The sequence below is a fragment of the Quercus robur genome, chromosome 2 (genome assembly GCF_932294415.1).
Source record: "Quercus robur chromosome 2, dhQueRobu3.1, whole genome shotgun sequence".
NCBI classification, from domain to species: domain Eukaryota; kingdom Viridiplantae; phylum Streptophyta; class Magnoliopsida; order Fagales; family Fagaceae; genus Quercus; species Quercus robur.
This window is the reverse complement of record NC_065535.1, coordinates 10,362,100-10,375,373: the sequence shown is the minus strand read 5'-3', so window position 1 is coordinate 10,375,373 and position 13,274 is coordinate 10,362,100. Positions and strand designations below refer to the sequence as shown.

At 35.6% G+C, this 13,274-nt stretch overlaps 2 protein-coding genes across 8 annotated transcripts; one reads left to right on the top strand and one right to left on the bottom strand.

The window, feature by feature from the left end:
* The first annotated feature begins 4,812 nt into the window (after positions 1-4,812).
* On the top strand, positions 4,813-10,879 carry LOC126712289 (bifunctional dihydrofolate reductase-thymidylate synthase-like). Of its 7 annotated transcripts, none has more exons than XM_050411557.1 (12): positions 4,813-5,033; positions 5,137-5,224; positions 5,587-6,134; positions 6,212-6,590; positions 6,719-6,763; positions 6,978-7,043; positions 7,735-7,796; positions 7,878-7,952; positions 8,034-8,199; positions 8,284-8,407; positions 8,580-8,686; positions 9,229-9,595. In XM_050411557.1, the coding sequence occupies exons 2-12, from the start codon at positions 5,180-5,182 to the stop codon at positions 9,337-9,339; spliced, it is 1,728 nt and encodes a 575-aa protein (XP_050267514.1). In that variant the 5' UTR covers positions 4,813-5,033; positions 5,137-5,179; the 3' UTR covers positions 9,340-9,595. The 7 variants fall into 7 exon arrangements, 6 of the variants coding, with proteins under 6 accessions (XP_050267514.1, XP_050267517.1, XP_050267518.1 ...); XM_050411560.1 differs by having other exon boundaries at positions 4,815-5,033; positions 5,137-5,156; XR_007651092.1 differs by lacking the exon at positions 4,813-5,033 and adding an exon at positions 10,517-10,879 and having other exon boundaries at positions 5,130-5,224; positions 9,229-9,404.
* LOC126712290 (AAA-ATPase At3g50940-like) lies at positions 10,260-11,935 on the bottom strand. The gene is made up of 2 exons (XM_050411562.1): positions 10,844-11,935; positions 10,260-10,775 (listed from the first exon to the last, which is right to left on the bottom strand). Exons 1-2 carry the CDS (start codon positions 11,828-11,830, stop codon positions 10,419-10,421), a joined length of 1,344 nt encoding a protein of 447 aa, XP_050267519.1. The 5' UTR covers positions 11,831-11,935; the 3' UTR covers positions 10,260-10,418.
* Between the last annotated feature and the right edge of the window lie 1,339 nt (positions 11,936-13,274).

Genomic DNA, 13,274 nt, shown 5'->3' with positions numbered 1-13,274 from the left:
GCCTTTTATGTTCAATTTATCAACATGAACAGTTGATTCTGAAAATGGTTAAGAAATGTTTATTTGATCAAAGCTCAAAAGGCATATAATAGGGCTTTGCAAGTGTTCTAATGTGATGTGCATGCCATTCTCTAAAATATGTTGAACCTCTTTTTCAAGCATAGTGCGTACTCATGCATAGACTTGCAATTGCAAATAAGCTCTTCAATTGAGATAGAAACAAAGATTAACGGTAAAAATTTAATTAAAATCTATTTAACCCATTATCAGAACAAATTTAAAGTTCTCACTTATCAGTGTCCACCCTAACGCTTTCATGAGTGTGAGTGTGAATGTGTAACAGAGAATTTCTAAGAGTATTAAGTTGCAAGAATTGAAATTTCCAAGAGTTGACATTTATTATGTTCAAATATACTCAAAATTTGAATTGATAACATATTATAGACAACACTAAATATTAATATATATATATATATATATATATATATAAATTTAATGGTTTAGGATAATCTTTTATCAACTTATTTGGTAACTAAAGAAATTATAATTTTTCATTTCACTTATCTAAAAAGAGAAGAAATTATGATTTGACCATTACACATGGTTTTTAAACATCTTATTTGGACCCAAAAAAAAAAAAAAAAAATTTATCTTATATAACTAGTTTTAATAAAGAGGAGAAAAGGAGGAATTTTTTTTATTTAAATTTTTTGTGAATAGAATAAAGTTAAATTTAAATTTTACTCAAATCAGCCAAGTTTCCATTCATTTCTCAAGACCCTAACTGGAGATTAACTGGTATAGGGGCAAACAAGAGTTGGTTCAAATTTAGATGATAGGGTGCTCTCTTTGGGACACATAGAATAAAGTCCTATTTTTTGTTTATCTGTGTAGATTGTTGTTAGTTCAATTTCAGTAGTAGCTCAACTGAAGTAGGATTAAGCTGACAATTTCTAGATTTATTACTTGAATAGACTGTAAAAGAGGCGCACGATGCCAAACTATTTTATTTTACAACTTCCAATAAAAAAATTAACATAACTACATATTTAAAAAATTTAATAATGAGATTGCATGTTATTTATGTTCTTAACATGCATGACAAATTTCTCACAAATTAGATGTAATTTATTATTTGATTCATAATTTTAGACTACAAAAATTTGAAATTTAAAAATGTAAGGACCAGATTTGAGTTCCTAGCCTAAAAGGTGAATGGACTTAGGCCCAAAAAGCCCAAAACAATGAATTTGTAGAGAGTTGGTTGGAAAACTGGGCTTTAATGAATCAAATAATTACTAAAGTGGATTCAGATGACAAGAGAATAAAGATGAACAAGTTTGAACTAAAGAAAATCGTCTTCGGCACAATCTGAGGAGATCAATTCTTGTATATTTCTCTCAAGTTTGATTACAAATATAGTTCTGGATTGCCACAGTGTTTTTCCCTTAATTTCTTGATCCTCTCCTCTCATTGCCTCTTTCTCCTTTTATACTCTCTTCCCCTTTCATCTTTACCCTCCACGTGTAGGCCAGATGGTCGGTGTTGATACTTGTCTCATCAGCACCTTCCTAAAATTTTTATGTAGTAGCTGTAAGGCTGAAAACCACTGTTCAGGTATCACTTCCACATTAATGCGGTTAGAGGGTTAGATGCAGAGCATTTAATGCGATGGTAGCAACTTTCTCCTTAGATATTTTAGGACTTCTCCATGTCCTATGTTTCTATAATACTTATCCGTACTAACAGAATTACCTGGAACGTTCCCAGGACGATAGACCATCTCTCTAGACCTCGGCTTTGGTTAGCCGAGGAGGTATTCATCCTTAGCCCACCCTCCTGGGCCCTTATGACCAAAATCAACTTTCTCATTTACTAACATGGATTCCCTTAACAATGCTCACTCCTCCTCGGACGACCTTTTGTCCTTGGATTGGGCCCTAGGCGCCCAATATATACATAGATAATGAGCTCTTGGGCCCTGCACCACTGCAAAAAACTTGATTGATAACATAGCTATTTTTCTTTCTTTTTTAGGAAGGATTGATAACATAGCTATTGATCTTTGATTTTCTGAAAATTCTGCAAACACAGAGGATATTAAAAAAAAAAAAAAATTATAATGCAATAGTAGATTTGTCAAAATTCACATCCAATAGAAAAAACTATTAACTAGAGTTATATTCATTGACTACAACCAAGTTTGTAACCAAAATTTGTTCTATTTTAGTTGTTTCCTAATTAATTTGGTAATTCTTTTTTGTTTCATTTAGGAATCTTAGTGGTCATTTAATGCATCTTATTTAAAAGATTTCTATAAGTGGGCCGTTAGAAAAAACACAAAAAAAAGGGAGCTCGATGACCTCTCTTCAATTTTCTCTCATTATAGAGAATAAATGATTTAGTTGGGTGTGAAAGAAAATAAGAAAAAATGAGAAAGAAATCCTTGTTTTGTTTCACTAAAATGCATTATTTTCATCATGTATTGTGTTCTTTGGTGTTTAAAACCAAGAAATTGAAAATAGCTAAAGAGCTGTTTTCAGTTTCCATTATAAATTGAGATTTGGAATCTATTTTTATCTTTGGTTTGTTTTGAGTTACCAAACAAGTTTTCTGTCCTAGAAAATAGAAAATTATTAAAAAAAAAAAAAAACAGTTACCAAACATAGCCTAATTGTTATCTTAGTATTAATCTGGAAAGCATGGATGCGCCATGCCACTATGGATGTGGTTGCACGCACGTCCGCAACTGTTTTTTTTTTTTTTTTTTTTTTTTTTTTTTTTTTTTTTTTTTTTTTGATTTAGTCCAATTCGGTTCGAAATTGGTCAAAACAGGCCCTATAGGCCAAAATAAGTGTTTAAAAAAAAAGTAAAAAATTTTGTCAAAACACACCGTTTTGACATCCTAGTTTAAAGAAAAAACCTTAAACTCATCTCAAACTCTCTTGTTTTCTCCATCTCCTCTCTACTATTACTCTTAAATTGGCATATGTTTACCATTATATGAAAAGATATGCTTAGCAATATATAGAAAATATAAATAATAATTTATTAATAAATGTATCCTGTTGCATTCGCACCTTACTTTTTTGAAAATTGCCAAATCGTCACACCGCACTCGCACTCGCACTCGCACCCACACCCGCACCCAAACCCGAATCTGCACCTGTGATTCCTAGGTATTAATATAATATAAATGGTGAAAAACTCAGATGCTTTCTGTGGGGTCCAATAGTTTATGGGTCCGGCCCACACGCTTATGGGAAGCCCACCGGTCCTAAACTGAAAGAGGCCAGGGCCCAAGCTCGAAACTAGGAAACATAAAAGGTGGCCCGAAGACACAGCCGAGGACGGTTTCGTCCTCGGCAGGTCCAAAACCTCAGGGACAGGAATGGAACACGAGTAAGCTAGAAAGTTCAGAAAATATCCTGGGGAAGTTGTCTTTAATACCCTTCCCTGACATGACACTGCCCCTAACAGAGCCGGGATCTTAGGCTTTATGGATCATCTCCAGCAAATTTTGGGATTAGACTGATGGGACAGATATCTGTCCTGGAAAGATCGACCCTACACGTGGACGAAGGACAACGAGCGTAGGCTAGTATAAAAGAGAATGTTATGTGACCAAAAGGGAGAGGATCCCATCGAGTTTCTGGAGAAAGACTTGATGAAAGAGAATGCCTGGATAATATACGCCGGACACCCCACAAAAACCCACCGACGGGTAACCGGGGACAGCACCATCGCTCCTCGGACATGATCCGAGGAGCCAAATCCTCCTAGATACAAGATTGAAGGGCCCGAATATCCAGCCCAAAGCTCTTTCTCATATTGGTTCACCTATAGTCCGGCTCGAAATGTCGCCCTGTGGTCCAACGCTGGCCTTTTAAGCCCACTCTCTACAAATATTATTGTGAGGGACTTTCCGTGCGCGAGCCCAACATCGTTGTTGGGCCGTTAAAGATTTTGTGTCCTTACACTTTCAGTACAAGCACCAATTTTTAAATTTAACAATCAATTTCAAAAGGCTGCATCTAGTTACGGTATACCAATATAACATGTCATGGTTGTCATAAAAAAATGTCTACAAAGTTATGTCCCAAATTCTTTTTGGACTATTATAACAAAAAGATAAGTGTAATAGAGAAAGCATTGTCATGGACAAAGACAGAAAATCATGAGAAGGTGTACCAAACTTATCCACCCTTTGAATCCGTTATATTGAATCAAAGTAGTGGAGTCCAAGTGTTGGCTACTCTTATTAAAAGACCTAGTCTAAGTGATGATAATAAGAACCTAAATAGTATAATTCAACAAAATAATTATACTAATATATATCTAAAATCAATTGGTCAAAAGTAACAAGACATAGAAGACAGAATAACACCCCCTTCTACTTCCATAAAAAATGAAAATGAGTCTAATATCCCTTTCTTTATCTCTCATGAAATACCTCCTCACCTTAGATCACCTTTAAAGAGACCCATGACAGAAAAAATGGATAATCTACTTGATGAATAATAATAATAATAATACCACCGAGCACGTTGGTGAACTGGTAAGGGGTTGTCCTAGCTTAACCAAGGTCTCGTGTTCGAGCCTTGGGCATGCAGCTGCGTTAAAACTCGGTTGGGAGAGCTTTGTCGCCCTTGTGGTCCTACCTGGCTCGAATCCGGATTTAGTCGGAGCCCCTGTGGTTCCGGATACCGGGTGGTTTAACCAAAAAAAAAAAAATAATAATAATAATAAAAAAAATGCGTAGTGGGCCTATTTCACTAGTCCTTGCCCAATCGTTGTTAAGCTGGGCTTCTCAAGCCCGATACATCGCACTGACAAATTGATCTGATGCAAGTTCCCTCTCTTCTTTACCGTGATATGATTCTTATTATCCAAACCCCATCACCACGTAAAAGCAAATTTGTCAATTTTCGCTGCTTTTGAATCTGAAAAGCTTCCCGGCTACTTCGACTCTCAACTAATCCCTAATCTCTCTCTCTCTCTCTCTCTCTCTCTCTGTGGGATTTCGTTTTGAGGTCTGTACTCTCTACTCTGTAACCTTACTCTTTAATTATAAGATACTGCGATTTCATTTTCATGCTACAATTTTTACATTGTGTTGGCTGTTATTTTTTTCAGGAACAAATGAGTTAAATCAGGTTAGCTTTCAGCACATGTACAGATGCTGATGCAATATTATGGTCTGAGCAACATCTCTTTTTCCAAGGTTTCTCTATTAGCGTACCGTACATGTTTTCTTGGATCAATTTTATTACATGGAGCTTACAAACTGACTAGTCGCGAAAAATGTAATACAGACAAATTTATTACATTGTTGAAGTGATGTTAATCACATTTATTGTTGCCTAAGTCTTTTGTAGTAAAATTGGTCTTAGTTTTAGAATTTTCCCTATTGAAAATTTGCAATTGGCAATCATAGATCAACTATGGATGCCAATTTTAATAGCAGACCCTTGTCTTTTATTTCCTTTTATGATTTCAGAGAGTAATGTATATGAGCCTTACTATACATTTATTAGGACTTTTTTAAAATTATGTGGTCACTGTTCTTATACTCCTTGCTAACAGGTTCTTCTGAGTTCCTTCAATAGTTGCTTCCTTAATCTCACTTCTGTGTCTGCATCCTCAAGCTTATCTGGAGTCTTGAATGTGTCTGTGAAGTATAGATCTTATCGAAGGTTTTCTGTCATGGCTGGTGGGATTCCGACTAGTGTTTCTAATGGTGATGTGGATGTGGGTGCTGATAATCAGAGGACTTATCAAGTTGTAGTGGCTGCTACTCGTGATATGGGAATTGGGAAGGATGGTAAATTACCATGGAGATTGCCTTCTGACCTCAAATTTTTCAAGGAGCTCACAATGACTACCTCTGATCCCGGGAAGAAGAATGCAGTAGTAATGGGTAGGAAAACATGGGAAAGTATCCCCCCTAAATACCGTCCTTTACCTGGTCGCCTGAATGTTGTGCTGACTCGTTCTGGGAATTTTGATATTGCAACTGCTGAGGATGTTGTAACATGTGGAAACATTCCTTCAGCTTTAAAATTATTGGCAGAATCTCCTTATTCTTTGTCAATAGAGAGAGTTTTTATTATTGGAGGCGGCCAGATATTAAGGTAATTCGATCATTTATGAATAAATCATAATGCTATATAACGTACTGGTAAGGCAGATATTGATGGTTTTGGTACAGGGAAACACTCAATGCACCACAATGTGCTGCCATCCACATTACAGAAATTGAGACCAGCATTGAATGCGACACTTTCATTCCCACTGTTGATTTCTCTGTATTTCAGCCATGGTACTCATCCCTCCCATTGGTGGAAAATAATATTCAATATTCTTTTGCGAGCTATGTTCGCGTAAGAAGTTCTCCTATTGAAGCTCATGCTTCAAGAAGTAAGGATTCTAATAAGTTTGAGGTAGAAAGGTTTACCTTCCTGCCAAAGATGATCTTTGAGAGACATGATGAGTATATGTACCTGAAATTGGTTGATGAAATTATATCAAGTGGCACCCAGAAAGATGACAGGACAGGGACTGGTACTTTATCAAAATTCGGTTGCCAGGTAGTATGGTACCTATGTATCTTTGTGTTTTTCATTTTTGTGATACTAGCCATTTTATTTATACTCCAATTATGGCTTACAGATAAGCATTTCTGTTTGCATCTTTCTAATACTTGTACTCTTTGCAGATGCGTTTCAATCTTCGTAGATCTTTTCCACTTCTTACAACTAAGGTATTTTTTCTCTTCTGGATTGCTTCTTGATTACAGTGTGTTCTATCTAAGTTGCTATTTTCCACTGTTCTGGTTGTGTTTTGGCATTTTGGAGAAGTTTGCTTGTCATCAGCTCACTTTGGGTCACTAAAACTTTTTAGCCCTTTCTGGAAATTTTTCATCAATGTTTCCTAAAGCTGGTAACTATGGTTTTTTTCTTTTTCAAAATTACTAGAGAGTGTTTTGGCGAGGAGTTGTTGAAGAGCTGTTGTGGTTTATCAGTGGTTCAACAAATGCAAAGGTAATATATCATTTTTTCTTAGAAACGTTGCTCTTCTTCTTCCTATTCTTTCTTCAGTCACACACCTGAAAGAATGCAAATGAGTCAACATGTGCTTTGTGTGAAGTGGAAAAAGAAAGGGCTAATATTTATTGGCTTTACTATTCTTGCAGCTGGCTCACCTTTTCTTTTTCTATTTGTTTAATGTTGATTCTAAAGTCTATATCTTTATTTTCTCTGATCCAGTGATTTGTAATATCTGATTTATGGTATTCTTTAGTCTTTTAGAACAAGCATCTCTGTTTTAATATTAGGTAATGGAAATTGGTATTCTTCAATCTAATAATGCAACTTTATTCTCTTTCAATCCTTTTATATCTTGTTGGCATGTAATATTAGCTATTGGGTTCATACATATTGATTTAAATTTTGTCAATAAAGATGTACGCTTAAACTAGTAAAGGTAGTCCCTATATGGAATCCCATAATTTTATGATTGAATACTCAAGACTAGTTTCCTTATATAACTGAGCTGTGGTGATGGTGGTGGTCTTATCCATTTCAGAATGTTACAATACTGACAGTTCACAATTCATGTCTTTTTACTTTTTCATACAGCTTTTATTTCTGGAAAATGTGTTGAAGATTCTATCTCTTTTGTAAATTAATTACGGGGAAGTTGGAAATGAGTTACAAATGTTGTTGCCAATAGGTTCTACAGGAGAAAGGCGTAAATATATGGGATGGAAATGCATCCAGAGACTACCTTGACAGGCAATTACTTGGATATCAGAATCTGATTTATCAAAAATTATTCTGGATATGAAAATCTAACTAGTATGTATATATTTTTAGAATTGGTTTGTCAGATAGGGAAGAGGGTGACTTGGGGCCCATTTATGGATTCCAGTGGAGGCACTTTGGTGCTAGGTCAGTGATTATCATTTACCTAAAGAAATTGTAACTTCCATTCACCATTTAGTTATCCTCTGTAAATGTTCAATTTTACAGATATACCAACATGCATGCTGACTATACCGGCCAAGGATTTGATCAGTTGTCAGATGTTATTGACAAGATTAAGAATAGGCCAGATGACCGGCGGATAATCCTATCAGCATGGAATCCATCAGACCTTAACTTGATTGCGCTTCCGCCTTGTCACATGTTTGCCCAGGTAACATGCTATTAATCTTGAAATTTTCATTTATTTGTGTTTATTATGGTAATCTGCAAACTTATGTACTCGTACTTTTTACAGTTTTATGTAGCCAATGGGGAGCTATCCTGTCAAATGTATCAGCGGTCTGCTGATATAGGTCTTGGTGTTCCATTTAATGTTGCATCTTATGCATTATTGACGTACATGATTGCTCAAGTTTGTGGTATGCATCCATTTCAATATCAGAGAGATGAAATTTTGTTAGAAATTACAATTTATAGTTGTCATTTTCTTAGCTTTATATATAATTTTTTGTGTTGTCATTGATCATCTTACTTATTGAACCTTGTTAAGATTTTTCTTTTCTTTTTTTCAATGTCAATTTGCCTTTACAGGCCTCACTCCTGGTGATTTCATCCATATAATTGGGGATGCTCATGTTTATAAGACTCATATCATGCCTCTGAAGGAGCAGCTTCAGAAACTTCCCAAACCTTTTCCTGTGAGTAGAACTAAGCATCAATAACTGCTGCTTGCATTTGATGAATGTTTTAGATATACCTAAGTACTCTTTCAGCTTAAATGTTTTGAATTTCACTCTGTTTGTAATGTATTTATCCAGTACTTGGTCTGCCCTTCTTATGATGCTATCTTTTTCTGGTTATAACTTATAAGATTTTTTTTAGAAACCTGAGTCTTCAAAACGAATTCCTATTTTTATCTTCTTTTTTGTTTGTTTATATCAAAAGAGAATTATACTTTATGGTTATGAAGCAGCCTTTCCCTTGATGATCCCTGGAATTTTTTTGAGGCTGGTCAGTAAGGTAGAATTGCGCTAGTTGCACTGTCTGAATGCCTAATGCCTGAACCTTTAAAATTGATTTTCCTTTCTGCTTTTTCACAAAGTTGACAAAATTCTATTGGTTTTTGGTTTATGTCTTGAAAAACAAGTGACACATGGGAAACATGCAATACAGGATGATTTGCAAATTCTTCTTGTTGCCAGCTCATTAACAAATGTATTCTCTTGTCCATACTGTGCAGATTTTGAAGATCAATCCAGAGAAGGAGGACATAGATTCATTTGTGGCAGCTGACTTTGAACTTATAGGTTATAATCCTCACCAGAAGTTAGAAATGAAAATGGCAGTATAGAGCTCTAAAATGGTAGTACAGTGCTTTTGGGTAGTTTTCTCCTTGAGCCTAAGCCGGTTTTTGAGGTACCCATTATTATTGATTCATAATTATTTTTATCCCTGCCTTTTGTATTATGGAGGCACCTTTTTCCTTAATTAGTCATATGAAATTTGCCTATATGTGTTTGCTTCTAGGTTTTTTCATTTTTACAATATCGTACCTTGCAAAGGCACTTAAAATTTCTTAATGACCAATGGGTGTTGATTCTTGATGATTTTTCGTGTGAACAAAATCATTCTGCTGCTTTGTTCAAATGGAGTCATCATGGTATCGATGTTTAGTAAAGGACCACAAATGGAAGTCTTAAGTAATTTATAGAAATCCTGAACTGACATTACTTTTAAATAGTAAACAGAAAAACATTCTGTTGTGTTTAAGCAATTATGCTACAGGAAATATGAGGATGCAGTTGGTATTGTCTGTATAAACAAAGCTTTGGAGTAAGATCAGATGTAGTTGGTATTGTCTGTATAAACGAAGCTTTGGAGTAAGTTAGATCAAGCTTCCCTTGGTGTGGAAAATTAGTTTTAGACATTATCCCTTAGGTTATAATGCATTTGTAGCTACCATCAGAAGTGAGAGATGAAGATTACATGGATTGCATCATGTATGTTGGCTGAATTAAATCCATAGTATGTGTCCATTTGTGTTTTTTGTTTTTCCTCCAAGAAAACAAGTTTTGTGCTCTGCTTGGTGAATAGTGTTTGGTACAGTTTTGACATTTGAGCTGGGGATCTCACTGACGAGGTATTGTCAATAGCAATTTATTGATATGAATATGATGCAGACTATTGTGGCATGCCTATCATGTTAGAACCTATATATAATAGAAGTTTATTGCAATTTTTTTTGTGGTCATATTAATTAAAACAAAATATTAATATGAAATTCTGACCCTAAAATGCAAATTGGGGTTTTGTATAAAAATTCCAACAAAAAGGAGAGGAAAAAAAAGCACTGTCTTACACTTGGCTAACTACCCCATTACTAATTCCTTCAGCTTCAATTGTTTGTCCACTGGGCTACTAGATGCCCAGTTAATTTCCATCATTTTTGTTCTGGAGGAACTTGATAAGCCCCTGTAGGGCGACTTCTATTGTGTCACTTTTCATCAACTCTCCTGCAACTTCTGCAGGTGTTGCCTCAACCTTCTCTAGCAAGTCTTCGATGTCTCTGAACAGTGGGTGATCCTGAACTTGCAAGTAATTAGAAGCTAATGTCTTGAATCCGCTAAACGAGCAATATGACATATGGAGGTGCACATCCATACGACCAGGCCTCAACAGTGCTGGATCAAGGCGGTCTTTGTGATTCGTTGTGAATACAATGATTCGCTCGTCTCCACAGCTTGACCACAAGCCATCAATGAAGTTTAACAGACCTGAGAGCGAAACCTGTAAGGGAGGAATATTAAATTGGTTTGAAGCATCTCGATTATGTGAATAGAGATACAGGGAGTTACCTTCTCATCCTCTAAAGACATGGCTTTGTTATCCAATTCCCGATTCTGCATCTCAGTTGAACAATCAATGTCCTCTATTACCAATATAGATTTACTAGCTGTTCCAATCAACAACCGCCTAAGATCAGAATTGCACTGAACCTCCTTCAAATCCATATCATAGATATCAAATTTAAGATAATTAGCCATGGCTGCAACTAGGCTAGACTTTCCTGTACCGGGTGGTCCATACAACAAATACCCACGTTTCCAGGCCTTCCCTACTCTCCTATAGTACTCCTTTCTCCCTCTAAACCTGTCAAGATCCTCAATTAACATATTCTTCAAATCCGGGTCCATAGCCATTGTACGAAAAGTTGCTGGATGGTCAAGGTTGATTGAGCTCCAATAGTCAGTACCATTATAGTCAATGGTATGAAGCTTCACTGTCTTCCTTTGTTCTCTTATTGCTTTTGCTTGCTCTAGAACATAGGGTAAGTAATATCTCAGCACCATGTCTCTATGTTTCTTGTGAAAACTCAGCTCAAAGTGTCGTGTCTCTGATACTGCAAACCCTTGTTGATTGCTCCTTGTATTTGAAACCGGCTTGTCATTGCGCGAAGACACCAAAACCCACTTGAATTTCACACCATTGTATATATCCACCAGCTCTTCACCCTTGTCAATTGTCACTGCCAGTTCCCTCTCTTTCTCCATCTTAATAACCTTAATTCTTGATGTCAAAGGCGATTGCTTCTCGCCCAAGTAAATGTTGGCTGCCTCGAACATGTGGTTTGCAATGAGCCCATCAAACTCTTGGACAACAACAGTGAGTTGGGATAATAAACGAATGGAGAGTCTCTGCAGGCATGAATTGAAGTAGTCCTGGACAGAGGTGGGGACGACGTTGTTGATGGTTTGGAAGAGAATGGCTGAAGCAGCGAGCGAGGCAGCTGCTGATAGAATGATTTTGGAGGAGGGCGTGGTGGTTTCTGGTGAGCACATCATTTTGGTGCTGAAGGTTGTAATTGATGAGAGGGTTTTTTTAGAAGAGTTCTTAGAAATATGAGGGTTTAAGAAGGGTTTAAAGAATTGGGAGTTCTAGAATACTCTTTCACTCTTTAGAACCGTGACGTGGGCCTCTTCAAACTTTGGCTTGACGCAAAATGCATAAAAAAATGAAAACTGAAAGCTGTACTTGTTGAACGGTGATGTGGCGCTATGTGAGTCGTAGATTGAAAAGGCAACGGTGCACAGTACAGCTACATAGGTGAGAGAGTACCCAAGTCTCAAACATGTTTGACTTGTATACTGAAAAGATGCTCAACCCATTAAACATAGGGAAGTCGTTAAAAAAAGAGAGTAGAAAATAACATAAAATATAATTTAATCAGAATTTATTTAGACTTATTTATCCAAAAGAAACAATGAATTCTTATTAGTTTAAAAAGAAAGCATTAAAATAACTTGAACAAACTCAATCCTAAGGTTTTGATAGTTACCATAGAATTTCAGTCTATGACTCTATGACACATTTGTTACATGATAATTACTATGGCAAAATACTTTAAAAAGAAACAAAAAATTTAAAAAATAAATTAAAATTAAATCCTATATTTTAAAAAGCATATTGTGCATAAGTTTTACTATATTAATTATTAAACCCAAAATTATGATAGATTTTCAAATTAATATAATAATTTTATTCTAAAGTTGAAGTAGAGTTTGAATGTTTTGAAACTTTGGTAATAGAATTTTACTTGAAATAAACTATGGTAATATTTAATTTCTTAAAATATTTGGCAATCAAATTTTGATTAATTTAGGATTTTAAAATTTTTTCTTAAAAAAAAAAAGGATTTTAAATTTTTTTCAAACTTAGGTTATAAAGTTTGACCTAGAATAAATTATGATAAGCTTAATGTTTTGGTAATAGAGTTTCATTTAAATTGAACCATCTTGAGGGTGTATCCACTTGTTCTATAGAGAAGATTGTCAATTTGGCACAATTATGACATCTAAGACCCAACTTTTATTATATAACATACTAGTTGTTAACTTGTGCTCTACACGAGAAAGCTATTAAAATGTGAGTTAGAAGATTATTCTAATCACACACTCCATTTTCTTTTTTTCTTGCCCAATTTTCATACACTTCCAACTTGTCTCAGGCTTGAGGCTTGAATTCAAATATAAGTTCATCTAGTTCTGTGTTGCATAGGATTAAATGTGTTTTGTTTCCTATGTTGAGGCTCCTTTGTTACTGTGGGGAGTGAAACAATCTCCACTCGGGCTTTGAGCCCAAGAAGTTACCAGACCACGGGAAAGTAGTTGGGCCTAACCTGTGTGTCGAGGGGAAGGCTCAAAGGGTGATAAACCATGAAAGAGCTGAAAGCTAGATCATCCTAAGTGTTGAGGACAAAATTGAGTATCACTGTAAACCCATTCTCGC

Coding starts and splice junctions, on each gene's coding strand:
- LOC126712289 (XM_050411557.1), top strand. CDS start 5,180: ATGCTGATGCAATATTATGGTCTGAGCAACATCTCTTTTTCCAAG. Junction 6,135..6,211: donor GGAGGCGGCCAGATATTAAG/GTAATTCGATCA, acceptor GTTTTGGTACAG/GGAAACACTCAATGCACCAC. Junction 6,591..6,718: donor TATCAAAATTCGGTTGCCAG/GTAGTATGGTAC, acceptor TACTCTTTGCAG/ATGCGTTTCAATCTTCGTAG.
- LOC126712290 (XM_050411562.1), bottom strand. CDS start 11,830: ATGATGTGCTCACCAGAAACCACCACGCCCTCCTCCAAAATCATTCTA. Junction 10,776..10,843: donor TGTCTTTAGAGGATGAGAAG/GTAACTCCCTGT, acceptor CCTCCCTTACAG/GTTTCGCTCTCAGGTCTGTT.